The sequence below is a fragment of the Brachyistius frenatus genome, unplaced genomic scaffold (assembly GCF_029030835.1).
Source record: "Brachyistius frenatus isolate BFR_SWC_R1_liver_20210118 unplaced genomic scaffold, ASM2903083v1 Contig_163, whole genome shotgun sequence".
Classification (NCBI taxonomy): domain Eukaryota; kingdom Metazoa; phylum Chordata; class Actinopteri; family Embiotocidae; genus Brachyistius; species Brachyistius frenatus.
Genome location: NW_027210762.1, coordinates 254,183 through 280,416, shown reverse-complemented (window position 1 = coordinate 280,416; position 26,234 = coordinate 254,183). Strand labels below are relative to the sequence as shown.

At 43.4% G+C, this 26,234-nt stretch overlaps 1 protein-coding gene across 2 annotated transcripts; it reads left to right on the top strand.

Moving 5' to 3' along the window:
• Nucleotides 1-650: 650 nt before the first annotated feature.
• On the top strand, nt 651-25,425 carry dspb (desmoplakin b). 2 transcript variants are annotated; one of them, XM_069716802.1, is made up of 24 exons: nt 651-1,042; nt 3,107-3,200; nt 3,853-3,974; nt 4,077-4,416; nt 5,487-5,612; nt 6,589-6,648; nt 6,746-6,913; nt 7,190-7,294; nt 7,409-7,504; nt 8,406-8,531; nt 8,737-8,886; nt 9,025-9,179; nt 9,282-9,408; nt 10,326-10,512; nt 11,345-11,760; nt 11,856-12,034; nt 12,682-12,820; nt 13,264-13,457; nt 13,875-14,037; nt 14,124-14,207; nt 14,298-14,405; nt 14,568-14,666; nt 15,377-17,203; nt 18,487-25,425. In XM_069716802.1, exons 1-24 carry the CDS (start codon nt 843-845, stop codon nt 24,814-24,816), a joined length of 11,595 nt encoding a protein of 3,864 aa, XP_069572903.1. In that variant the 5' UTR covers nt 651-842; the 3' UTR covers nt 24,817-25,425. The 2 variants fall into 2 exon arrangements, with proteins under 2 accessions (XP_069572903.1, XP_069572904.1); XM_069716803.1 differs by having other exon boundaries at nt 656-1,042; nt 15,377-15,874.
• The last annotated feature ends 809 nt before the right edge of the window (nt 25,426-26,234 follow it).

Sequence of the window (26,234 nt, the reverse complement as noted above, 5' to 3'; positions counted from 1 at the left end):
CTGACTTTTCTAAAGCATCCTTATACTAACAAAAAAATATCTTAATTTTTCAAAAATGGCACCATTTTCTAAATACTTCTCCATTTCCAAAGTGTCTACAAGTTGAAAAATGTCCTCACTTTGCAAAATATCCTCATTTTATCAAAAGTCCAGATTTTTAAAAGCATCCTTACTTATAAAAAATGTCCTCCTGTTCCTCAATATTTTCATGGTTTCAAAATAGCTTCATTTTCCTAAAACATTTCTGACTTTTCAAAAGTCTACTTTCCAAAAAAACTTCCTCATTGTTTAAAATGTTCCAAAATATCTTTACATTTGAAAAAGATTTCCTCTTTTCCAAAAAAAAATCACCACTTTCGAACTCGTTTATTTTTTTTTAACTATCATTCTCCATAATCTCCTTTTTCCCCAAATGTTTTCAATTTAACAAAAAAGATCGATTCTTTTAAAAAAATATCTTCACTTGACTAAATTCTCCTCAATTTGCAAAATGTCCTTTCACTAAATATCAGCTTTCTAAAATGTCCTCTCTCCTCTGAAAGTCAAATATGTCCTTACAAAGATCCACATTTGGGCCTGTACAAACACATCTGTGGCTGCAGACGCGTTTGGAGAGGAGTGGCGCAGAGATGTAACTTTTTTTGGGCTGCGCAGGTTGGGTGGAGACAGAGAGGTGTGGTCACCAGCCTCCAAAAAAACCAACCTCCCTCTGCAGCCTGTTTGCAGTCTGCGCCAGAAAGGGACCGAGGCGGACAGGTGGACTGACAGAGAGAAGGACAGACAACACTGTCCTGTTATATCCGGTGACTCCTTGCAAACCCGCTTGAGGCTGCCCGGTCACGATGAGCATGTCCGGCTCCAGGGGCGACCTGACCGGCGCCGGCGGTGGGAACTACCATTACGCACGGAGCGACGGCGTGCACGGAGGCGGTAATGGATACGACCAGTTCATGGACGGACACAAAAACTACACTTTTAAAAGGACCGTGTCGGGAGGAGGGTCGAAGGGCGGCATGGCGAGCGCATCGATGAGCGGAATGAGGTCTGAATTCAGGTTTTTTACTTTCATGCTCTTTTCCCACCTGTTTGACTTTTTTTGTTGCAACTCTCTGCATGCAGGGTGGTTGCAAAGCTGCATGCCATTAAATATTTACCTTCAGGACCCTGTTTTGATCTCGGTATCCATTTCAGCTCTGCCAGCACTAAACAGTCTGACTAGGTCCAAAGAAAGTCTTAATTTACCGAACAGATGCGTGGTGGTGTTTGCAAATGCTTTTGTTCTGCAAATTTCACAGCTGTGATCTCTGAAGCCTGTTGACATTTCCATCTGTTTGCACGTTGACTCAATGCTGCATCAGATTATTTTCTCCAATCTCCATGCAAATTAAAGCTGCAGCTACTTTATAACTACGTGTGCAGTCATAATGCGTTTGCAGAAGGAGTTCCCACGTTACCTGATCCTCAGATTGCATAACTGATAGTACACACTGATAATCAAACAAAGCTGCACATCCCCACATGACTTGTAGCTGCTGTGCTTTGCATATATTTTTTTCCCAAATGGTAAATCATCTTCTTTCTCCCTCCCTTGAGAGAAATGTGATTTACAGCCCAGCACTGAACTATCGAGTTCCTCCTGCTGCAGCAGCTTAACACTCACTCTTTATTCCAGAGACACGCACTCAGTTTCAGAGCTTCCCCACTATCACCCACACAGGAAATGTGTCACTGTGGTGCTGTGGAAAAGGGCACAAAGACAGAGAAAGAGACGAGACGTCTGACACTTAAAACCGTGTTGCTCCTGTAAATGATGTTCATCCTGGAAAGAGGCGAGAAAACAGTTTAGCTTTTTTGGGCCCAAATTCATATCACAAAGTTTTATTTGTGTGAGCCCTCTGTTTGTTGTGAAAACTGAGACAAAGCTTGGGGAGGAGATTTTCAAATCAAAAGCCATGCAGTCATGCCAGAATATGGGGCGGTTTGATATATGCAAGTAAGTTTTGTTGGATATGTTATTATCAGCAGCACATACTGTATGTTGGCTGATAAGTAAGAGGAAATTACAGGACAGAAATGCACAAAATGTTTGACATTGTTTTAAAAACGGGGTCTTAATCATCGTACTTAGTCCAACAGACAATTTTTGATTAAAAGATCCTTTTCAGAAATAATAATACAAGTATTAAAAATGTGCAATAAGTCTTAATCAGATTTAATTAACTTACAAAAAATTTAATCTTCTATCGGTTTGCAGTCAAACTCTGATTGTTCAATGCTGCAACACAAAACCAGAGATCTCGCTGTTACATAAGAAAGAGAAGACGCCATGTTGGTGGATTCATTGGAGGCGTTTTGTTTGTATTTGAAGAAACTGGAAACCAACTTCAGCTTCTCTTTATGGTGTAAAATGTTCAAATGATACCACAATGTTCACAAATGAAAAAAATATACAAGCTAACAATTTTTAAGACTTTTTTGTTCACAGCAAATTTCTAAATTATTCAGAGCAAATGTGAATGAAGGTTACAACAGAAATCCATTTTTCCTGTATTTCATGTTTAATTTAAAAACTTTGTTAAAAAGTTGAAACAAAAAAAAGTGATAAATTAATCCTTTGTGCCAGCTAAACTTTTCTCCAGTTTAGCACCAAACTGCACGTCATTCATTCAGACCGAGTCGTGCAAACCAGAGGTTCCTGACAAAGAGAGCAGGAACCTCCCAACGGGTCTCACAACACATTTTAGAGGTCACAAGATAATTTACAGGACAAGAAAAATGACACATTTCTTAATTTTCTTCTGACAATTGATCAAATATTTTTGTTTAAAAAAACAAAACATACCGGACATATTTTCACCTTTTCTGGTCAATGCAAATATTAAAATGAAACAATCGGAGGAGGGAAATCCACTCTTTGGTGAAATTTGTTCTGACTTTTTGTGACATTTTCAACGAGTCACAGAGGGGTCACACAAAGAGAAAATTGTTGTGAGCCTCTCGTCTGATATGTTGGTGGAAATACCTTCAAATACAAATGACGCACACTGAAGATGGTTGTTAAAGAAATGATCATCATGTTGACGAGTTCCTCTGCTGTCCCCTGCAGTGGCTCCGCCCTCAACACCATCAACCAGAGGGCAGGGAGCCTGCAGAGTCAGTGCAACGAGTACCTGAAGAAAGCCGAATACACCATCCAGTCTGTGAGTCACGCTTCCCTCCGTCTCCTGCAGCCCTGCGGATTAAAATCAGCGGGTCGAAGCTTCCTTTTTATTTCTGAAGAAGGGCTTCAGTGTTGCTGTCGGCTAAATGACCGAAGGAATGTCAGACATGTTGTAATTGGAGCAAAGAAACCAGGCAGATAATTGTAGCTTTTCCGTTTGCTCTCTGCTGTTTGTAGAGTCATTAGAGCAATATTCCCACTTTCAATTGTGAGTTACGACACACACTTAGTCGAGTTTTGAGCAACTTTCTTTTTCTCTGAAGTTCAACAGAAGTGCAAAAAACCCGACCTGAGTGACGTGGGATTTATTAACCTGCCAGCTTTGACTTGTCCTCACATCTGTTACACTTAGTGAATCAAATCTGTAAAAGTTCAAATATTACAACCATTTTATCCTGTTAAAAGTCATGAAATGATCCTCTTTTTATGGTTTTTTTTCCAAAATGGGTTTTCTCCACCTCAACTCGAAATGAAAGCGCTGCATGGTGCAAAAGAGAACAAGGACAGACAAATATGCTTTAATGGTGTTTTTGCGCAACTTTTGATGAACTTAAAGTTTTTGTTTTTTGTGTATTTTGCGTTTAGTTTTCTTGGATTTGTTCTCCTCTCAGTGTTGTGTTCACGTCTTGCAGGGCAGTTCCCCGGCTGAGACAGAGTACTACATGGGGATGGCCAGCGAAGCCATCGACAAGCTGACGAACTGTGCGATAGACCTGAGACAGATGGGACAGTCCAATGAGAACGTAGTCAGGAGGTTAGCAGGCCTTCAACCCCTCCAGTCTTCTCTCTGTCTCTCTCCACCTTCTGATTTCTCTCTTCTGACTGTGATCTTTCTTCTTTCATTTTCCATCTGTAGTGTGGAGATGTACAAAGATCAGCTGAGGGGCGTCCACATGGCCATGAGCAACGCCATGAGCGGCACCATGAGCGGAGGCATGAGCGGAGGCATGAGCGGAGGCATGAGCATGAGCGGAGGCATGAGCGGAGGCACCATGAGCGGCGGCGGAGGCACCATGAGCGGCGGCACCATGAGCGGCGGCGGAGGCACCATGAGCGGCGGCACCATGAGCGGCGGCGGCGGTGGTATGAGCAGCAGCATGCATAGGAGGAGGAGCACCACCAGGAGGAGCTCTGGAGGCTGGGAGGAACTTGGGAGGAGCTACCAGGATGCCATGGGCTGGATGGCACAGCAGAAGGCATGCAAACACACACACACACACACACACACACACACACACACACACACACACACACACACACACACACACACACACACACACACACACACACACACACACTAAAAGCCTAAACTGAACCTACAGGGATGTTTCCACTGCAGGAACCTCCCCCTGGAAATAGGAACCTTTTGAGGGACTTAGTTCCTCCACCTGCATTTCCACTGGAAGAACCAGTCTGAATGAAGTTAAAGGGAGATCGTTTTTTAAAAACCTGCACCCTTCGATTGTGTTTTGCTTATTGTGTATCAACACAACAACACGGAGCTACAGAACAAAGTATTTATGGAGAAGAAGACATGCCAACAGATAACCATTTTTTAAATATTTTAATGACACATTTTTCCTTTATGGAAATTGTTTGGCATTCAGTCTCCGGCATCTTAAAAATATGGTTTGTTGGTGACCTGATTTCCTGGTGAGCCATTAAAGCAGCCTTCAGAGTGTCTGTCGTTCTGTTCCCACGTTCTTTTTTCTATATTCTTAATTTGAGTAAATTGGTCTCGTTTCATTTTGGCATCAAAAAGTCTGAGATGTTTGTTGACGAAAACTGCAAACGGTGAAAACACAGATGTCACACAAAGCAACTTTAAAAGCCTGAAAGAAGCCATTTATACTGAAAATATATATTTTCAAACGTCGTGTCACCTCATTAAAACGGAGTAAAGAGTGTCAGTGAACTTCCTGACAGATCTCATTACAGCAGATCGCTGTGGAAACACAGACGGACGTTTCTCTACAGACACAGAGTGGAAGTGGAAACGCTCGTCGTGGTGATTCTTTGAAGAAATATAAATTAAAAGAAGGTTTTAATTTTGTACTAAATCATTTCTTTCCTGGTGGATTCCTGAGATCATAAATCCACTGAAGAATTACCGGCCCGACTAGTTTTCTCTGCCGCCACCTGCTGGTGACAAGAAGGAGCGAAAGTCCAAAAATAACCTTCACTCCAAGTTTGTTGTCAGGTTTTTAGCAGCACTGACGTGTTTGGTGCGTATTTCCCGTGTAACGGTGAAATATTTGTCTTGCAGCGTCTGATTGAGACGGCGTCGTGGGGAGACGATCCCGCGGCCATCGAGCAGCAGCTCATCAGCCACCAGAAGTTCCACAACTCCATCCAGAGGAGCTCCGAGATGGACCGGGCCAGGGACGACCTGGTGGGTTCGGCAGGAACGCTATTATAGCTGGAGGTCATCGTTGCTGCAAAACAGAAGCACAGAAGTCTGGTTTTTTTATTTAGAGTTATTGTGATTTAATTCAGTTTTTATGAAGAAAAACTAAAACAAGCTTTAACAGAGAACTAGGAGTTGCCAGAGGGCACGAAATGTACGTCACGGAAAAGCTCTAAATTCGACCAAAATCTCCTAATAAAGTAAAAATCTTACAAAAGGACAGATCTGTATGTGGATTTGGATCAGCATCGAAGCAGATGATCAGGAGAAACATGAGCCGAGACTTTTTTTCTGAACAAACCCTCAGAAAAAAGTACTTTCTCACACTGTCAATCATACTTTCATTATATCAATTTTTGTATGTATTTTATTTTGATATATGAGAAAAAAAGCACTGAAGTTTGATTGAATCTTTTCTTCTAGTAAAACACTTGGAGCTGTAATGTGTGAAATGTGCTTCATAATTGTCATCATCATAAAGTTTATTATTATCAATTTTTGACAAACAGAAACTTAAAAAAAAGGACATCTTTCACAATGTTAGCATTAAATGTTCAAACATTATTTAGATTTTTATGTATTTTATTTAGAAATATAAGAGAAAACACGTAAATTGGTAATGTACTTTATTGGTAAACACTTGAACACAAATATATTTTATTATTATCATTTTATTTAAAGTTGAAGGACAGAATTATGTTTTTTTAAAAGACTAGTTTTAAAAACACGTTTCAGACCTTCTTGACTTTTATTTTGTTGTATTTTACTTTTATTATTTCTTAATTATTTTTTTTCTGGTTGTATTCATTCATATTCTAATTTTCTAAACCTCTCCTATTCATTAGCATGAATTTTTTGTTGTTGTTTTTACTGTTTTTATTTGAGCTCTTCACCTTTTAAAGCACTTTTAACATGTAGAAGAGGTGCAACATGAATAAAGTTTGACATCATCTTTGTTCAGATTAAGAAAGGAGACAAAGGAAACCTTCACGCTCTGGAGCAGGAGTGGGACAGTCTGCAGGTGAAACAAGCCGAACGCTCGTCCTCGCCTCTCTCCTGTATTTCCCGTTTGAACCGTCGGCCTCGTATTTAAACTCCTTCTCTCCTCCCTTTGCAAGCAAATGTCGTTCGGCCGGAAGGAGCAGCTGCAAGAGCTCCTGCAGATCATCCAGGAAATCTCCAAAGAGATCATGTGGGTGAACGACAGGGAGGAAGAGGAGCTGATGTTCGACTGGGGCGACAAGAACGTGGAGCAGTACATCCCCAAGAAGCAGGAGAGCTACTCGGTGAGCGAGACGCCAGAAAATGGGCCCGTTTGACTCAAATCCATGTTTTACTTTCAGTTTCTAAAGAGCCTCGTTCAAGGCGATTAACGTTCTTGGCACTACCGAGAGCCCTAAATGGCGATAATATTCTTTTTATGGAGTTAATCTGCATCTCACGAGGGGAGCAATCATCTGTGGCAGATTAGATGGCGGCGGCTGCAGTCAGTTCTCCGCCTCGAGCAGACGTTTTCTCCGTGTTCCTCTCTGTGATTTCTAAAACCTCCTGGTGTACAACAGAAACTGATGAGCAGCCTGGAGGACAAAGAGAAAGACCTGAACAAGCTGAACGTCAAAGTGGACACGCTGCTGAAGAACAACCACCCGGCCTCGGACAAGATCGAGGTTCGGACCGACGCAGATTCAGAAACCAGAGAACAAAAAAACCCACGTGTTTATTTGCATTTATGAGTGTTTCAAAGAAGAAAATGTATTATTTTTTTGCTGCATTTGTTTCAGGCTTACAAGGACACGCTGCAGACTCAGTGGAGCTGGCTTCTTGAGATCACCAAATGCATTGATGTTCACCTGAAGGAGAACGCAGCTTACGGCCAGGTAACTTCAAGCTGCTCTGAGATCAGCAACGGAGCGAACAACCTCGAGCAGGAATTATCAGAAAACTGAGCTTTACGGACGTTATTAGCATCTTCTAGTCGATTCTTTGGAATTTTTCTGGACCACAACTTTACAGTTCTGGTTCAGTCTCATGTTCTTGTGTTGGAAAAACGGCATTAATACTCAAGACTTAAAGAAAAACACCAAACACCTGCTGTGGTTGTCAAAAATCATATTAATATTATTTTTTATCAGTATGATATGAAGAGGTTTTCCTTACAAGTTTATACAGAAGATTTCTTTCTTATATTATATAAAGTCACCATAAACTGTCCCATTTAATTACTTGGCTTTATACAAACCGGATGCAGATGATTCTGAAAACTTTACAGGAACAGATGAATCTTTTAAATTTACAACTTGCGCTTTTGATAAATGATCAAATCTAAGATTGTTACTGAGTTGACTCTCACAGCTTTCAGATCTCATCACAGCATCTAGAAGCCTTAGAGGCAGATATTTGAGTTGGTGGAGACCAAACCAGAGCTCAAGAATACTAATTATTTGTGTTTACAGCTCAGTGCTGCCCTGAAATGGCCAAAAAAATAAGAAGAATTGCAAGTTACATAAACATACTGAAAACCCCTCAGGTAGTTTTGTAATTGTTTCTGTCTCGAGTAAAACGCCGACAAAACTAAGAGGACTTTGGCGCCAAAGACGGAAAACAACCAGGTCAGAAATCGAAGAACCTCGAAGGAATTACAAAAACAAAACACAAAAGTCAGAGGAGTCGCGTACGGTCAGGAAATAAATTCATGCTTTGATTTTCCAACAGTCCTTCAGTCCTAACAAACACTGTAAACCTTTCAGTCATCTGCATCTTTCTGTGGGTTTCTAACAGTTCTTTAAGGACGCCAACGAAACCTACAGCGTTTTGCAGAAGGAGCACGAGACGGTTCGCAAGAAGTTCACCTGCGACAAGAACACGGATCTGAAGAACCTGCTGGAGCTGCTGAAGGGCCTGGAGGTACGAAACACTGACCACAACATCAGCAACGGCTGACATGTTTATTTATTCACTGTATTTTTGTTTTTAATGCAGAATGAGCTTTAATATTTAACAGTGAATTAGCTGTAATGTCACCAAAGTGTATCTGTTAGAAGTTTAATATTATTCTTATCGATTTATGTAACTTTTTTATTTTTTTAATTTAAATTGTTTTTATCGTCAGGCGGAAAAGGAAAAGATCATGGAGAACAAGCAGCAGGTGCAGCACCTGGTCAACAACTCGAAGAGCATCGTGAGGCTGAAGCCCAGAAACCCCGAAGAGAAGAGCAGCGGCATCATCGCCAAGGCTCTCTGCGACTACAAACAGGACCAGGTCGGTTCGCTAAAGATCGCGTCACACGTTCAGTAGCGACTCTTCATATTATTACATGTTTAGGAAAAGAGGAAATATTTGTTGTAAAGATGCAGATTTATGTTGATGAACCTGTTTTATGGTGACGGGGCTCCACAGAAGGTGATCTGTAAAGACAACAAGGCCATCCTGAAGGACACCAGCCAGCGCAGTAAGTGGCAGGTGACCGGCCCGGGAGGACTGGACATGTTGGTGCCCGCCGTGTGCCTCATCATACCCCCTCCCAACCCGCTCAGCGTCAGCCTCGCCAACAAGTGAGACAAAAAAACCCCAAAAAACTCTCTTCAATTTCCTGACAACTTAACGGCTGATTTTAATTACTCAAATTGAAATTCTGATCTCCGTGTTGTCTGAAGGAACGAGCAGTACTACGAGGCCATCCTGTCCATCTGGAATCAGCTCTACATCAACGTGAAGAGTCTCATCGCCTGGCAGTACTGCCTCCTGGACATCGGGAACATCAACTCGCTCACCCTCACCATGGTAAACAGTCTCTGGTGACGTGTTACAGGAGGAGGTGCACAACATGCAGCATGTGAACCCTTTAAGGAAAGAACAGAAAATTAGAAAGATTATTTAGCATAAAAACTGGAAACAAGTGGAAAACAGATGAGATAAAGTGTGCTAATAATTAGCTTTCGATGTAAGGCTAGCTGGTTCTGCATGTCTTCAGGCTTTAAGCTAAGCTACGCTAACAGCTGCAGGCTGCTGTTTACTTTAAGTAAACATGCATTAAAGTGACATTCATTTTCTTATCTTACTCTTGGCAACAAAGCACGTATCCTAAAATGTGAAACTATTCCTTTAATTCCTTTTAACGGACAAATCAGCAACTTTATTTCTGGTTATTTTCCATCTACATTTAATACATTCTTCCTTATTAAGCCCTTAAAAAAAAAGAGAGACTAAAGCGGGCAATCGCAAACTGTAGATGAATGTTTATCGCATTCACGAGACATTGATTGAACTTTACAGCGAAGAAGTGGATGCAGTTTAAATTGATGAGTATTACAGATGAAATCAACCGATACTAATCCCCAGCTGAACACATCAATAACCTGCAGTGTAAACAGACGTGAATCCACACAGAAGGATCCTAACAAGCATCCGGACGATCGGAAAACAGCTCGGACTGTTACGGTGTTGAGGAAGCTGCGTAGCTCTGCTGCAGTGCAGCGTTTCAAGACTAAAAACACATATTTAAGCAGCTTATCCATCTCTGGTTACCTCCGGCCCCAAACTTAACTATTACTGCTCCACTCTGGACTTTATGTGGGGAAGTTTTCCTACAGACACATGATATCTATTATGGGATTGTTTTAAATGAGGAGCGTTTCATTTGCGTATTTTGTCCTTACTGGTTTGAATTAAGCCTAGTGTGTGTTTTTGTGTGTGTTCAGCTGTCCCAGATGCGATCCGAGGAGTACCGACAGCTCATCAAGAACATGGAGTCTCACTACGAGGACTTCAAGATGACCAGCCACGGCTCCCAGATGTTCGCCGACGAGGACAAGAGGAGCCTTGAGGACCAGTTCACCGGCGCTCAGGCGCACTACGAGCAGCTGGTGGTGCAGCTGCCCGCTTACGGTCAGCATTCACAGGAGAACGCTCATCTGTCAGTCAAACTGTAGTAGACACACTTTTCACTTTCATATAGCGCACGTACTATTTATTGTCTTTGTTTTATTCCATATCATATGAAGTAATACCTGCACTTATTTTATAATAAAGAAATACTACCATTAAATCAAAGCTACGGCCGTAAAGGACGAGAATGATGTGGCTGAGAAAATAATAGATTGACTAGAATTCTATTTAATTGAGTATGCTGCATAAATCTAACAGATTCTTTGCAGTGAGCGCATTAATACAACAGAATATCAGGCCACATCTTTAGTTATTTTGTCGGACTAATAGTCAGAAACATCACTTTCATTTTATTGTAATATTTATCATGTTATTGATCAAAAATGTAGACAGTTGTAGTGTGCATTAGAAAAAAAAAAGTTGAGAAAATCTCAATCGATGCCAAAAAGAAGTTTTTTGAGATTTTTGGTACAATTTTAAGAACTGTTTTTGTAGTTTAATACAATCCACTCTATGTTCTGGGTTTAATCTAGATATATATGGAGAAAAATAGCGTTCACAGGTCTTGCATGGCAAGAATTAAAAAAAAAACAGTATCGGCACAAATTCTCAAACTGTAACTTATTGAATTAGTGTCGGTTGTTCTTACTCTAATTATCCAAACGTGTTCTGTTGTAAGAGAAAAAGGTTATTTTTAAGTGTGCACGAGTGCAGCAGATCATTTCCTGTTTACGAGACTCCACCTGCAGCACCTGACAAGTATAAATGACTTTTGAACCATGGCGTGTTTTTTTCTCCACCAGTAATGAAACGCACATCTGTCTGTCCACAGTTGCACATCAGGACCAAATAGAAATACAAGCGTCTGATCAACAACGGCAGCACCAGGTGATTATACTACAGCAACAAGCTGCCGAGCAGCAATACCAGCAGCAGCTGATTTTCCTGCAGCAGCAGGAACAAGCTGCCGCCGAGGAAGAGGCCCGCAGGCTGGAGGAGGAAAGACGAAGAGCGGAGCTTAGAAAAGTGGTGGAGAGGAAAACGGAGGTGAAGAAAGAGCATGTGACCAAGAAGGACGGGGTGAAGAAGAAGGTGCTGGTGTCCTCCTCCTCGTCTCACAGCCTGTCGGAGCTGCACGCGCTCAGACTGAGGCTGGAGGCCGCCGAGGGCATGCTGAGTCAGCACATCCACGTCTGCGTCGGAGACGACTGGGTGCACGACTGCAGCCTCAAGATCAATCAGTTAGAGGTGAACGCACACTCGCGAACAAAAAACACGTCTCGCACCAAACACCTCCTCGATGTTCTTCTTAATAACTGCATTCGTGTCCACGTTGCGGTCAGATGGTGCAGCAGGACGTCGACTCCATGCGCGACGAGTACTTGCTTTTGAGGGAGCGGATTCTGAAGGAGCTGGAGGGCATAAGCGACTCGGACAAAGCCCAGTTCCTTCGCAGCGAGGTCGGGCTGATCAACCAGAGGCTCAGCAGCCTGGAGACGAACTCCTCGGCTTACGTGCAGCGGTACGTAACAAACTCAAAACTGCCGCTTTAAAACACATTCAGGAAGCCTCACGGACACCATGATGATGTCAGCAGTAAACAACATATTTACTAACTGAAGAAAATCATTAATGTTATGTTGGTGTTAACTTGTACTACTAATAACTAGTAGTTCATTATTCTACGAGCTGATGACATAAAAGATGGTATCATCCGCATAAAAACACACGTGACAGAAAATGTTTTGTACGTCCGAAGTAAAAAGCAGGAGACCCCGTGTTGATCCTTGTGGGATCCCGTAAACAGCATTTTGATTGCTGAACTGGAAACCAGTGGCAGAAACACTGTTAGAAAAACAAGATAAACTGAGGACGAGTTTAACAATCAAATACATGGAAATCCACTTAATCTAACAAAGTAAAATCTGTGGTATAAAAAAACTATCGAAAGTGACAAGAATATTCAGAAAAAAGGCAGCACAAGGTCTAAAGCAGGGTTTGATACTGTTTACATAAAAAAACAAAAGAACAACCTTATTCGGCTTGTTTGGTGGAGCTCAGCTATGTGAATAAATGTTACAGTGTCAACAAAATGAATATATTCTATCTCATCTTCCTGAAAAGACTTTCTCCACCTCTCATTAATCTGTTTATCCTTTATCCATTTAGGCTGCGGGCTCTAAGGGACATGCTGGAGAGCGTCGCTCGAGCCGAGGACACTGTAAAAGTTCACGAGGCGAGACTGACGGAGAAAGAGACCACGTCTCTGTCTCCTGGCGAAGTGGAGAAGTACATGTTGACCCTGAAGGTATTTTAAAAGATGTATTATATATATATATATATATATATATATATATATATATATATACAACTTAAACTTTTGATTATATTGGTCTTCAGGAAGATGTTTGTGTTTTTACTTCATTTTTATTACTTTATTAAGTGTAGTTTGTAATCACTTGTGGAAACTTCTCTGTTTTAGGCCTTTTCTACTTCACCACTCAGCTTCATGCCTGGCAAGCTGCAACTGGGACAGAATACCAGTGCACATTAGTACATGGCTCAGTAGTCATCCATCAGGTTGAATTAGAAAAGCTGTAATGAGAAGGCCAGCCAGATCTGTAACTTTGCTGTTGAATATATATATATACTCCATACTTTCCTGTGATTCCCCATATTAAGTTATTTTTTTAATTTTACATTAGATGTCTCTTTTGACTGATGTCTTTTTGTCTTTTTCTTGCTGTGTAGGATATCAAAGCAGAGTTGGACCAGAAGAGAGATGTTCTGGCCTCCATGGAGGCAGAGCTGGCCAAGGCGGACCACTGGAACAGCCAGATGGGCGGAGCCAACCACAGGTGTGACATGATGCTGTCCAAATACACTGAGCAGGTGGGCGTGCTGTCTGACCGCTGGAGACGCATCCAGGGACAGATTGACACCAGGTATGTCTCTCTCTCACACACACACACACACACACACACACACACACACACACACACACACACACACACACACACACACACACACACACACACACACACACACACACACACACACATTTTATAATTGTGTTTCCTATTAATTTACTCAGTAAATTGAACACCTGCAGTATCTGACACAGGCATGGATTAGAGGATTATTTTCTGGCTGCCAGAAAACTAATAAGAAGGAGAGACTTTAGCTAAAAAGACCAAAATAACTCGTGGATGTGGGGCCTCTTTCACAAAATCAACAGCTGATTTATAGTGCGAGACATGGGACAATTCTTCCTCACCAGCCTCCGTTGACATGGAGCTTTGTGTAAAAGGGATATCTATTAGACTCATTTAAAATTCTCTCTCTTTCCTTCTGGTGCTCAGATTCCAGGACCTGCAGCTGTATCATCCTCAACTGCAGCACTACAAACAAACCAGCACCTCCCTGATCGACTGGATCGACGCCACACGGAAAAAACAGGACGCCCTGCAGGCCACCAAGATAGAGAGCGTCCAATCCCTGAAAGAACACATTGCCAGCCAGAAGGTCTTCTGATTAACCCTTTGTTGCTAGTAATGGTCTAAGTTTATGTCGTCAGATATTTGACATCTTTATTTTGTTGGTGTCTGAAGGCTCTGAACGCAGAAATCAAGTTGAGGAGGGAGACGGTAGACAGCGTGCTGAAGGACAACGTGGCCTGTGTGAATGCAGTCAGGGTAAGTTGGCTCCTATTTACAATATATAGACTTCAGTTTTAATCGAAAATGTCCATTTCCTTTCCTTCATGATTGTGTTTTCTTTTACAGGACTATGAGACAGACCTGGCCGCTTACACCTCCGGTCTGGAAACTTTGCTCAACGTCCCCATCAAGAGGACGATGCTGCAATCCCCGTCAATGGATCTTAATCAGGAGGTAATGAAACCAAAACGAGGTGAAACAGTCGTCTCATTAAAATACTGGAGCAACTTTTGGCATGTGACTTTTACCATTTAATTCTTGTAGGTTAAAGGAGGTTAAATTGATCCTAATCAGTGAAGTCACAAAATGTTATATCTGAATTTGTCTTCGTCTCAGGCCACAGAGCTGCAGACTCGTTACATGGAGCTGCTCACCCTGTCCGGCGACTACTACAAATACCTGGGAGAGTTGCTCAAAAACATGGAGGAGCTCAAGGTACTGATCTTTCTGCACTGCATGTTTGTGCTGCAGCTTCTATGTTCGTTTGGAACTTTTATCAGCAACCTGCCACGGGACTCGGTCACACAGTTAGATTAGGTTAACACAAGCTAGTCTGCCAAACGAAACCTTTTTTTTCTCAAATTTTTTATAAAGCTTAGAAATCTTTTAACAGCTCGTTGTTTTGTTTTAGCAACTTTTTTATAGATCATTACCATGATTTCCAGCTGCAGCGTGCTCGTGGCAAAAAGTCTCTCATAAACCATAAAGCGACTGTATGCTACTTTCCCAACACTGTATGGCAAAAAAAACACATTTTCACTAACTGGTGAAAACCGTGGAGCAAAGAATGAGGTATTTTTCTGCACACGTTGGTTGAGACCAAAATAGAGCTAAAAAAAAAAAAAAAAGAGTGATGTTAAATATTAACTCCATCCGAATGTAATGTTTCTCCATGTTTGGTATCAACTTGGTGTAGTTAGAAGGATAAAACCCGAATATTGTGTTGGCCACTTGCCAAGAGCGGCTGCTGCCCCCATGTGGCCAAAAAACAAAATCCATAACAAAGGTGTAAAGAAAACCTTGGCTATTCTTCAACCCATTCAAATACTCTGTAGTAAAAGTGTTTTTCATTACTCAAGTACATTAAGAAAATGTAAGTTATCACAGCTACCACTGCATTCATCTTTGCTCTGTTTGCCTCCCAGATTCGTAACACCCGGATTGACCTGTTAGAAGAAGAACTTCGCCTGCTGAGGGAGAATATCCATGACAGCAACTTCAAGAACAAATCACTGGAAGACGCCGTTTCTCGTTACCAGCTGGAGCTGTCCCAGTCGCAGGAGCAGCTGCTGTCCATGGAGGAGGTGAAGCAAAACACGGCAATGCAGTGCAACGCCACCAAGGACAGCCTGGACACCACTCAGGGCAAGCTGGCGGAGCTCAGCGATGAGGTGGCACGCTTCAAGTACTTGCTGGAGGAAGAAAAGAGGAAGAGGAAGCTGGCAGAGGAGCGCTACACTCAGCAGCAGCAGGAGTATGACTTGGTGCTGAGGAAGAGGCAGAAAGAGCTGGAGGCGGTCAGCTGGTCCAAGATGGAGGTCGAGAAGGGCGTGTCAAATAAGGAGTGTGAGATCGAGCAGCTGCGGCGGCAGCTGACTGAGGAAGTGACAAGAGTCAAGGATCTGCATAACGACTTATCAAAGGTAAGGAGCCATTGCAGTACGGAGATCAATAACTTAAAGCTCAGCTACGAATCCCAGATCAGCATCAGTCGCACAGACATCCAGAGGCTGACTTCCCAGAGGGGCGAGGATACGGCGGAGCTCCAGCTGCAGTATGACAGGATGGAGGCGGACAGAAGGAGTCTGGAGGAGGATCTCAGGAGGCTCAGGATGTCTTTCATCCAGGTCGAGGAGCAGAGGAAGATATCAGAGGAGGAGGCCCACGATCAGCGAGCGGTGATCATAGAGGAAGGGCGCAGGAGGAGAGAGCTAGAGAGTAAGGTGGAGCTGCTGATGACGCAGAGAGACGAGGAAGGCAGCCAGTACAGAGAGGAGCTGGCCGAGGTGATGAAGAGCCTGCAGGAGAAGAGCGACCAGCTGGCTTACGTCACACACAGTCTGGAGGAGGAGACTCGCAGGAGAAGAACCACCGAAGAAGGGCAGGGCGTGCTGGAACAGACTCTGGCCCAGATGCAGGCGAAGCTGACTAACTCCTCGGTGACTGCGACCCAGCTGAGCGAGTGCGAGGAGGAGCTCCAGAAACTGCGTTCAGAGCTGGAGAGAGAGAGCAGGGAGCGGAGCAGAGTAGATCAAAACACCAGCAGGTTGCAGGGACGCATCAAGGACCTTCAGGCCATCAGAGACGGGTTGGAGAGCCAGGTGGAGAACCTGCGGAAAGCCAAACAAGATGAAGTGTCCAGAAGAAGGCAGGTAGAGGCAGAGCTGGAAACCGCCACTCTGACTGTGACGGAGTACACCAGCAGCATCGTCGCTCTCCGCCAGAGCCAAGAACAAGCCAGCGCGTCGGAGAGGAGAGGCGAAGATGAGCGTCTCAGGCTGCAGGAGGAGCTGGAGAGAAGCTTGAGGCAAAACCAGACCTCTGCAGAGCACATGAAGCAGCTGAGCGGCGAGCTGAAAGCCCTACAGCAGCAACTCCTCCAGGAGCAGGCCCGGGTCAAAGAGGCAAACCTCAGGAACCAGGATCTTTACACAACCATAGAGGAGAAGAGTAAAGTGCTAAACGGGAACGCCGTTGAACTCCAGAGTCTGAAGGAGATGACGGAAAGCCAGACCAAAGAGAGGCTGAGGCTGGAGGAGGAACTCAGGGCCGCACGGCACGATAAAGAGGAACTCCTGAGATCCAAACAGGGAAGCGACGATGAGCTCTACTCCCAGATTACCGCCCTCCAGCTGGAGCTGCAGGCCAGTGAGCGCAGCAATGTTGACTACTGCAACCTGGTCTCCGAGCTCTCATCCGAGAGGGAGAAACTCGAGCTGGAGACAGAGAAAATACAAAAGCAGACCACCGAGGTACATGGAGGTTTGGCTCTTAGTCCGGGACTGCTCTTGTCTTTCCAAATCAGAGTCCAAACTTGGAGCATTCAAGTAGCAACAACTCTCTGTAGCTAAACCTTTACTTGCATGCGGGGGACACCTGCTGATCCCGTGTAGATATATCCCACTTCATGACTCTGATTTGAGCACACATACATCTGCATGTGTTTGAATAGTCTTTGCATGCCAAGATCATCTGTTCCTCTCTGCCTGCCAACCTCTCCAATCCACTGTCTCCCTGTCCACGCCATGCAAAGATGCGTGGTCTGCTTGCTTTTTTGCCTTTTCTTCTTTTGCCCAGAAAAAAAACCAAAAAAAAACAGTCGATGACATCACTGCCGCTGGTCCTCTGGTTTCAGACAGTTTCATTATTGTTTATCATATTGTTGTAGCAGCTTAATGGTCTTCAAGATGCATTATGCAATCTTGTGGAACAGCACTCACAAAAAACTCAAACATAATTGTGAAATATCCACAATTTCTTAAACTATTTAAAGCATATTTTCTTGTAATTTGAAACTGGGTAAATCAAGATTACCATTCATTTATTGGTTTTATGTCTCTGCTGTTTTACAAACTTGCAGAATTTAAATAGACAGCATTTATTTATTTTTTTCTGTCATTTTAGTTGCTATAAACAGTGTAGTTATATAGTTTTTGTCTGCAGGACTGGGAAGGTTGATTTCACATTGAAATTCAATAGCTTTGTTAGACTATTTTTCTCTCCTGGATAATTATCTTGAATATTTGACTGCTATAAAACTAAAACTAATATACTTTTACTTCCCAGTCTTCTAAGACATTGTCTTGTTTTCTTGTTGTTCTGACGGAAATTAGTTTTTATTACATATTTCTATTTTAACAGCGGCATCTTTGCGGAATGCACGCATACTTGCATTTTATGTTTTTACTTTTATTATCATCAATGCCAGCTTCTGAGTTTTTCAGATCATGAAATGATACGATATTTTTCCAAAATGTAAGTGATTACAAAATGATGACAGAGTAGGTTGTCACTTCTATTTCTTCTAATTCGTCCAAAACTATTGGGCTTTGTTTTACCGTAGTATACTGCTGCTAGAAAAAATGGAAAGTGCAAGTATGTGTGTTTTCGTCCTTGATCCACCTCCAGCGTCTTTGATTGTATGATTGTTTACTATCATATAAAATGCAAGAAAATGTTGTGGCTCTACTTCTATCAGTGCATTTTTGAGTTGACTAACCTTTTGTCTCTGCTTTTTCCCTTTATTTTCCTGCAGACGCGAATCACGATGCAATCCCTTCAGTCCCAGTACAGTACAATTTTAAGTGAGAGAGATTCTCTGTTGCTGAAATTGCAATTGTCGGATAAGGACAAAGACCACATCCAAAGACTAAAGGATGAACTCAGTCACATTAAAATGTCCCTCGAGTCTGAGCTTCGCAATAAGCAACGCATACAGGAGGATAACGAGAGAGTGAAGAGGGATGTAAATTACTGGAAGGAACAGTGTGATAGTAAACAGGGCCTGATCAGGCAATCCGACACGGAAAAGGAGATTATGGAGAGGGAAAAGAAATCTTTGAGAAGTGAGATAGAGAAGCTAATGAGGGATCTGAGGGAGCTGGAGGACTCATATAAAAGTAAGCTAACAGCCCTCCAAAAACAAATGCAAGAGATGACTGTCGTCAAACAAACCATGGAGAATGATCTGAAGAAAGCTAAAGAACCCCCAACCTTGGACGCTTCCACCATGATTTTTGATGGAGTCCGCAAACCGGTCAACGCAAATCAGCTGCTCGACTGTGGTGTTTTGGACAAACCAACATTTAGCCAGCTTGTGAAAGGACATAAGACCGTCCCTGAAGTGTCTGCGGACAAAAAAGTCAGTCTAAAAGGGACAGGCCCGATAGCTGGGGTGGTCATTGAAGGTCCAGGGTTCACTACCGGCCACCTTTACAAAATGACTTTCACCGAAGCCAAGAAAGAAAATTTCCTCCCACCAGACAGCGTTGACTTGCTACTGGATGCTCAAGCAGCTACAGGCCACATCATTGACCCCAGAACTAATCAGAAGTTGACAGTTGAAGAGGCATGTAATCAAGGTGTGGTCGATGATGAGGACAGAGAGAGGCTGCTAGCAGCAGAAGCTGCAGCTGTAGGATATAGTGCACCTGGAACAAGCAAACCTCTGTCAGTATTTCAAGCCATGAGGAAAGGACTAATTGAAAAAAACACTGCACTGCGTCTGTTACAAGCCCAGGAGTCTGTAGGGGGCATTCTCGATCCCAAACTCAGTGTCTTCCTTCCCAAAGACACAGCCATCGAACGTGACCTAATTGATGATAGCACATATCGTGCCTTGAATAAGAGGCCTGAGCTGTACCTGGACCCAGAAAACGAGGAGGGTGTAACTTACATGTCACTGAAGAAGAAATGTAAGGTAGATCCATACACAGGCCTTCTGCTTCTTCCTGTCTCTGAGAAGACAGATCCCTCCAAACTTGTCTTTGATGGAGTTCGTAAACCCGTTACAGCCAAACAGCTGCTGGATTGTGGTGTCCTGGACAAGCCAACATTTAGAGATCTTGAAAAGGGGAAGAAAACTGTCCCAGAGGTGTCTGTTGACAAAAACGTCAGTCTGAAGGGGACTGGGCCCATTGCCGGGATTACCGTAGGAAATCGAGGCAAAATGTCATTGGCAGATGCCAAGAAAGAAATGCTGCTGCCTGATGATAGTGCAGATTTGCTCCTGGAAGCTCAAGCTGCCACAGGTCACATCATTGACCCCAAAACCAATCAGAAGTTGACTGTGGATGAGGCATGTGTGAGAGGGGTGGTGGATATTAAAGATCGGGACCGACTACTGGCAGCAGAGGCTGCTGCTACTGGCTATAAAGATCCTAGCGTAGCCAAGCCTCTCTCAGTATTTGATGCCATGAAGAAGGGACTAATTGACCGGAAGACTGGGATACGTCTGCTGCAGGCCCAGGAGTCAGTGGGAGGCATTCTAGATCCCAACCTCAGTGTGTTCCTACCTCAGGACACAGCGATTAAGCGCAACCTCTTAGATGAAAACATCCGTCACGCTCTAAATCAGAATCCTGAATGTTACCTTGACCCAGAAACTGAGCGCGATGCCAGCTATGGCGCTTTGAAGAAAAGATGCAAGATCGAACCTCATACGGGTCTGTTACTATTGCCAATCTCTGAGAGGCAAGATCCCTCCAAATTGGTCTTTGATGGTGTTCGTAAGCCAGTAACAGCAAAGGAACTGCTTGATTGTGGAGTCCTTGACAAATCAACATTTAGTCAACTAATGAAGGGGGAGAAAACTGTCTCTGAGGTGTCTGAGGATAAAAAAGTCTTTCTAAAAGGGACAGGACCAATTGCTGGTGTGGTGGCTGGACCTTCAGGGAAGAAGTCTTTCTCAGAGGCCAAGAAACAGATGCTCATTCCCCCAGAAAGTGCAGATTTGCTCCTGGAAGCCCAGGCTGCCACCGGTCACATCATTGACCCTACTTCTAATCAAAAGCTGACTGTAGAGGAAGCATGTGCAAGAGGATTGGTGGACAACAAGGATCGAGATAAACTTTTAGCAGCAGAAGCTGCTGCTGTGGGCTACCAATATCATAGCGCAGCTAAACCTCTTTCAGTATTTGAGGCCATGAAGAAGGGACTAGTTGACAGAAAGACTGGGCTACGTCTGCTGCAGGCCCAGGAGTCCGCAGGAGGTATTCTGGATCCTAACCTCAGTGTGTTCCTGCCTAAAGACACAGCTATAAAGCGCAACCTTTTGGATAACGAGCTCAATGGTGCACTAAACCAGAATCCTCCTTGTTACCTCGACCCAGATACTGAGCATGATACCAGCTATGGAGCTTTAAAGAAAAGATGCAAGACAGAGCCTCACACAGGCTTGAAACTCCTGCCAATCACAGAGAGGAAAGATCCTTCCAAAATGATGTTTGATGGTGTCCGCAAGCCGGTCTCAGCACAGCAGTTGCTGGAATGTGGTGTCCTTGACAAAGCAACCTTTGACAAGCTAATGAAAGGGGAGAAAACTGTCTCAGAGGTGTCTAAGGAAAAGAAGGCCTATCTGAAGGGGACTGGACCCATTGCTGCAGTGGTAGCAGGACATCAAGGAAAAATGTCATTGTCTGAAGCCAAGAAACAGAAGCTCCTGCCTGAAAATATTGCAGATTTGCTATTAGAAGCCCAGGCTGCCACTGGTCACATCATTGACCCTAAAACTGATCAGAAGCTGACAGTAGACGAGGCATGTGCCAAAGGAGTGGTGGAGATTAAAGATCGAGACAAATTACGAGCAGCAGAGTTTGCTGCTCTTGGCTATAAAGATCGTAACGCAGCCAAGTATCTCTCGGTATTTGAGGCCATGAAGAAGGGACTAGTTGACGGAAAGACTGGGCTACGTCTGCTGCAGGCCCAGGAGTCCGTGGGAGGAATTCTGGATCCTAACCTCAGTGTATACCTACCTAAGGACACAGCTATTAAGCGCAACCTCTTGGATGAAAATCTCCGTCAGGCTCTGACTCAGAGTCCTCCTTGTTACCTTGACCCAGAAACTGAGCGTGAGGTCAGCTATGGTGCTTTGAAGGGAAGGTGTAACACAGAGCCTCGCACAGGCCAACAAATTCTGCCAATCTCTAAAAAGTTTGACCCCTCCAAACTAGTTTTTGATGGTGTACGTAAGACAGTAACAGCACAGCAGTTGCTTGACTGTGGGGTCTTGGACAAACCAACATTTAACCAATTAATGAAGGGAGAGAAAACTGTCGCAGAGGTGTCCGTGGATAAAAAGGTCTTTCTGAAGGGGACTGGGTCAATTGCTGGTGTTGCAGCTGGGCCTTTCGGGAAAATGTCCTTCACTGAGGCAAAGAAACAGAAAATGATGTCGTCTGAGAGCGCTGGCAAGCTATTGGTTGCTCAGGCGGCCACAGGCCACATTATTGACCCCAAAACTAATCAGAAACTGACAGTGAAAGAAGCATGTGCCAAAAGACTCGTGGATAAGGAGGATGAATCAAGGCTTTTTGCAGCTGAGGCTGCTGCTATAGGTTACAAAGACCCGCATACTGGCAAGTTCCTGTCAGCTGGCCAGGCCATGAAGAAGGGATTAATTGACAAGGACACAGCTCTGTGTGTACTTCAGGCTCAAGAGTCTGTAGGGGGTATTTTGGACCCTGATCTTGGTATATTCCTATCCAAAGATATTGCTATGGCTCGGGATCTCATTGATAAGGACCTATACCAGGCCTTGAATCAGAATCCTAAGTGCTATCTGGACCCAGACACCAAACAAGCAACCACATACATATCTCTGAAGAAAATATGTAAAGCTGATCCAAGCACAGGTCTTTTGCTTCTCCCTGAACCCAAAAGGCCAATAACTGTTCAAGGGCTTAGGGCCCAGGTTGCGGTCACAGATCTGGTGGATGCAAACCTGCTTGACCGCTCTGACATGGACCAATTGAACAGTGGCAGACTGACAAGCCAAGATATTGAAGACCGCCTGCAATCCTACCTGAAAGGTTCCACCTGCATAGCAGGAGTTTATGATGAGGCCAGCGATAAGGTGATGCCAATCTATCAGGCCATGAAAGATGGACTGTTGCAAAGTGGGACCACTCTGGAACTGCTTGAGGCCCAGGCTGCCTCAGGTTTTATAGTTGACCCTGTCAACAACCGCTATCTGACTGTTAGCGACGCCTACAACAAAAGACTGTTTGGGCCTGAGTTCAAGGACAGCCTGCTCGCAGCAGAAAGGGCTGTGACTGGTTACAAAGTGTATGGTACCGACGAGACTATCTCCCTCTTTCAGGCTATAGAGAGAGGTCTAGTGGAGAAAGGTCCTGGCATCCGTCTACTTGAGGCCCAACTTGCCAGTGGTGGAATCATTGACCCTGAACACAGCCATCGTATTGACGTGAACGTAGCCTATAAGAGGGGATACCTTGATGAGAAAATGAACAAGATCTTGACTGATCCGAGTGGTGAGACGAAAGGTTTCTTTGACCCCAACACGGAGGAAAACCTAACCTATCTCGAGCTTAAGAAACGCTGTATCACAGATGCAAAAACCGGCCTCATCCTTTTGTCTATCATGGACGAGAAAAAGAAAGAGTCAACACTGAAGAACACTCTAAGAAAGAGGAGAGTGATAATTGTGGACCCAGAGACTAATAAAGAGATGACAATACGTGAAGCCTTTGACAAAGGGTATATTGACCATGACACCTTCGTGGAGCTGTCCCAGCAGGAGTGTGAGTGGGAGGAGATCACCATCACTGCTCCAGATGGGTCCGTGCGGTTTGTTATCATTGACAGGAAAACCGGAAGAGAGTACGACATTACAGAGCTGCTCGAGACGGGAGTAATTGACCAAGTAATTTTCGAGCAATACCGTTCACGAAACATCAGCCTCACTGAGTTTGCAGATATCATCACCAGTAAGACCAAACATGGATCATTGTCGTCATCAACCTCAAAACAGTTCGCCGGCGCAGGCACGGCTTCAAAGACATCATCATCATCATCGTCATCATCATCAGCAGCATGGAATTTAAGACAGTCAACATCCTCACGGACATCATCGACTTCAAGATCGGGTTCAACATCAGACGCCTCAGCTCCGTCGTTATTGATAACGTCGTCACCAGTGCAAAGACCCTCATCACCTACTCTGGCCAAGATGACCACAACAAGAACTACCACTGTCACAGAGCGAAGCGCCTCAACCGGCAGCTTTGGTCGAGACTCGCCTGACTCCCTCCAGCATATATCCGGCATATCTATTTCTCTGTCGTCGCCTGTTGAAACAGTGGGTGAACAGGAACCTGTGGGGGCCATCTTTGACACCGATACTGTAGAGAAGATAACCATCACCGAGGCATTAAATCGTGGTCTAGTGGATTCCATCACTGCCCAGAGACTGCTCGAGGCCCAAGCCTGCACTGGAGGAATTGTCAATCCCACAAATGGCCGTAGGGTCAGCATCCATGAGGCCTCCTGCATGGGCATAATAGATGACAACATGGCCTCTAAGCTCAAGCCCGCCCAAAAAGCTTACCTTGGCTTCGAGGATGTGAAAACCAAGAGAAAGATGTCTGCTGCCGAGGCCATGAAGGAGATGTGGCTGCCATATGAGGCAGGGCAGAGATTCATGGAGTTCCAGTTTGTAACAGGCGGCCTTTATGACCCAGAAAAGAACTGCAGGAGAACCATAGAGGATGCTTTGAAAATGGACTGGCTGGATGTGAGAACAGCCCAGAAGCTCCAAGATGCCAGAAACCACACAAAGAACCTAACATGCCCCAAGAGCAAACTTAAGATCTCATACAAACAGGCTCTGGATAACTGCCTGGTGGAGGAAGAAACTGGGTTGAAAATGCTCCAGGCCTCCTCTGTTTCTTCCAGAGGGATCAGCAGTCCATACAATGTCTCCTCTGCCCCGGGATCCACCTCAGGCTCCAGGAGCGGCTCACGACGGAGCTCCCGCAGGGGCAGTTTGGACCTGGGCTCCCCCAGCCCCTTTTTCGGTAGTGGCTACAATCAATTTAGCTACAGCTCCTTCTCCCCCGTTAACTAAATCCAGAAAAGAAAAGGTCCGGCACGCACGCACACTCTTGTTTTGCAAATGAATCAGAGCTTGTTACAATATTTTCAAGGTTAAGAGCATAATGTGGAGAATGTGTGTTTTGTGTAGAAAAAAAAAATGCAAGTTTAACATTCAATATATTTTGACTTTTTGCATAGTTTTAGAATGTATGCTTTGGTGATGCTGTGCTTAAAAATAATGATTCCAACCAACATATTTTGGTGAAAATGGACTAAAGTATTAATGGCAGCAATCTAAAGGTATTTGGATTGAAAATAAATATTTTATCGTTGGTGTCCCTAAAATACGCTTTAAAATGATTATCACTTTTTTTTTCTTTGCATAAACATATTTCATTTATATTTTTCAAACAAATTCATGAAATGTAATGCTTACTGCTTTGCATTGGTAAAATAATGGTATTGTGTTTTCATCTAAAATATTTTTTTTAGTGGGAAGGATGCAAATTTGGGTGCATATCGTAAATTTGACTGCTATTTTTTTTTATACTGAAAAAGTAGTTGTTTCTTGCTGTTTAGTGCTTCCAGTTTTGTAACAGTTTTTCACTTATCTCAAAATAAAACTTGAGTCTTTTGCTAATGTGTGTGGATTCATGACTGATCTTATTCACGGCCATTTTTGTGCAAAATTCAAACACTTTTGATGTAAAATATAGTTATTACTCAGTTTGTACGTAGCTGTTGTTGGAGGGGGGGGGGCATTCTATATAAAATGGTATCAATGGAATATAAAGGCTGTTATATTGTTATTATTTAATATTATTTCAGTTTGGCCAAGTCACAATTAATCAAATGCGTTGGACAAATTAAGCTCTAACATGAAAGCTAAATACAAAATATTACTATAATATTGCAGTTTGCAGTTTGACCAAACGATTTGAAATGAATCTTTATATTTATATTCTATATCATATTGAATGACCTCCTTTAGGTGTCATCAGGGTAATTAACCATAGAACTGTTTTATAGTTATAGTCTTATCTTTAATCAACCCTCGATGAGGACGAGCATGTAGGCGTTGTAAGCAGCAGCATGTGTGTATTTTGGATATCTGTAGGTTAAATGATTTTTTTATTGCAGGCAAATAAAGACAGATTAAGAAGATATATGCAAAAAGGGGCTTTTATGAAAACTGTAGGGGCAGTTTCCCCAGAAAAGTAGGCATCGTTCTGAATTTTACTGCCCACATACTGTGTGCTTCGACTTTAAATAGCTTTTAAGATAAATAAAATAAATAAATAAATTAAATAAAATCACAATGCTCAGTGGTTTAATAACGATACAGCACGTGCCTTCTTAAAACAAATACAATAAACAGGGTTTGGTGTGTGTGACGATGACAGCGGAAAATATACCCGACTTTTATTTTGACAGCGACCCGGAAGTGTT

Coding starts and splice junctions, on each gene's coding strand:
- dspb (XM_069716802.1), top strand. CDS start 843: ATGAGCATGTCCGGCTCCAGGGGCGACCTGACCGGCGCCGGCGGTGGG. Junction 4,417..5,486: donor GCTGGATGGCACAGCAGAAG/GCATGCAAACAC, acceptor TTTGTCTTGCAG/CGTCTGATTGAGACGGCGTC. Junction 13,458..13,874: donor CAGGGACAGATTGACACCAG/GTATGTCTCTCT, acceptor TCTGGTGCTCAG/ATTCCAGGACCTGCAGCTGT.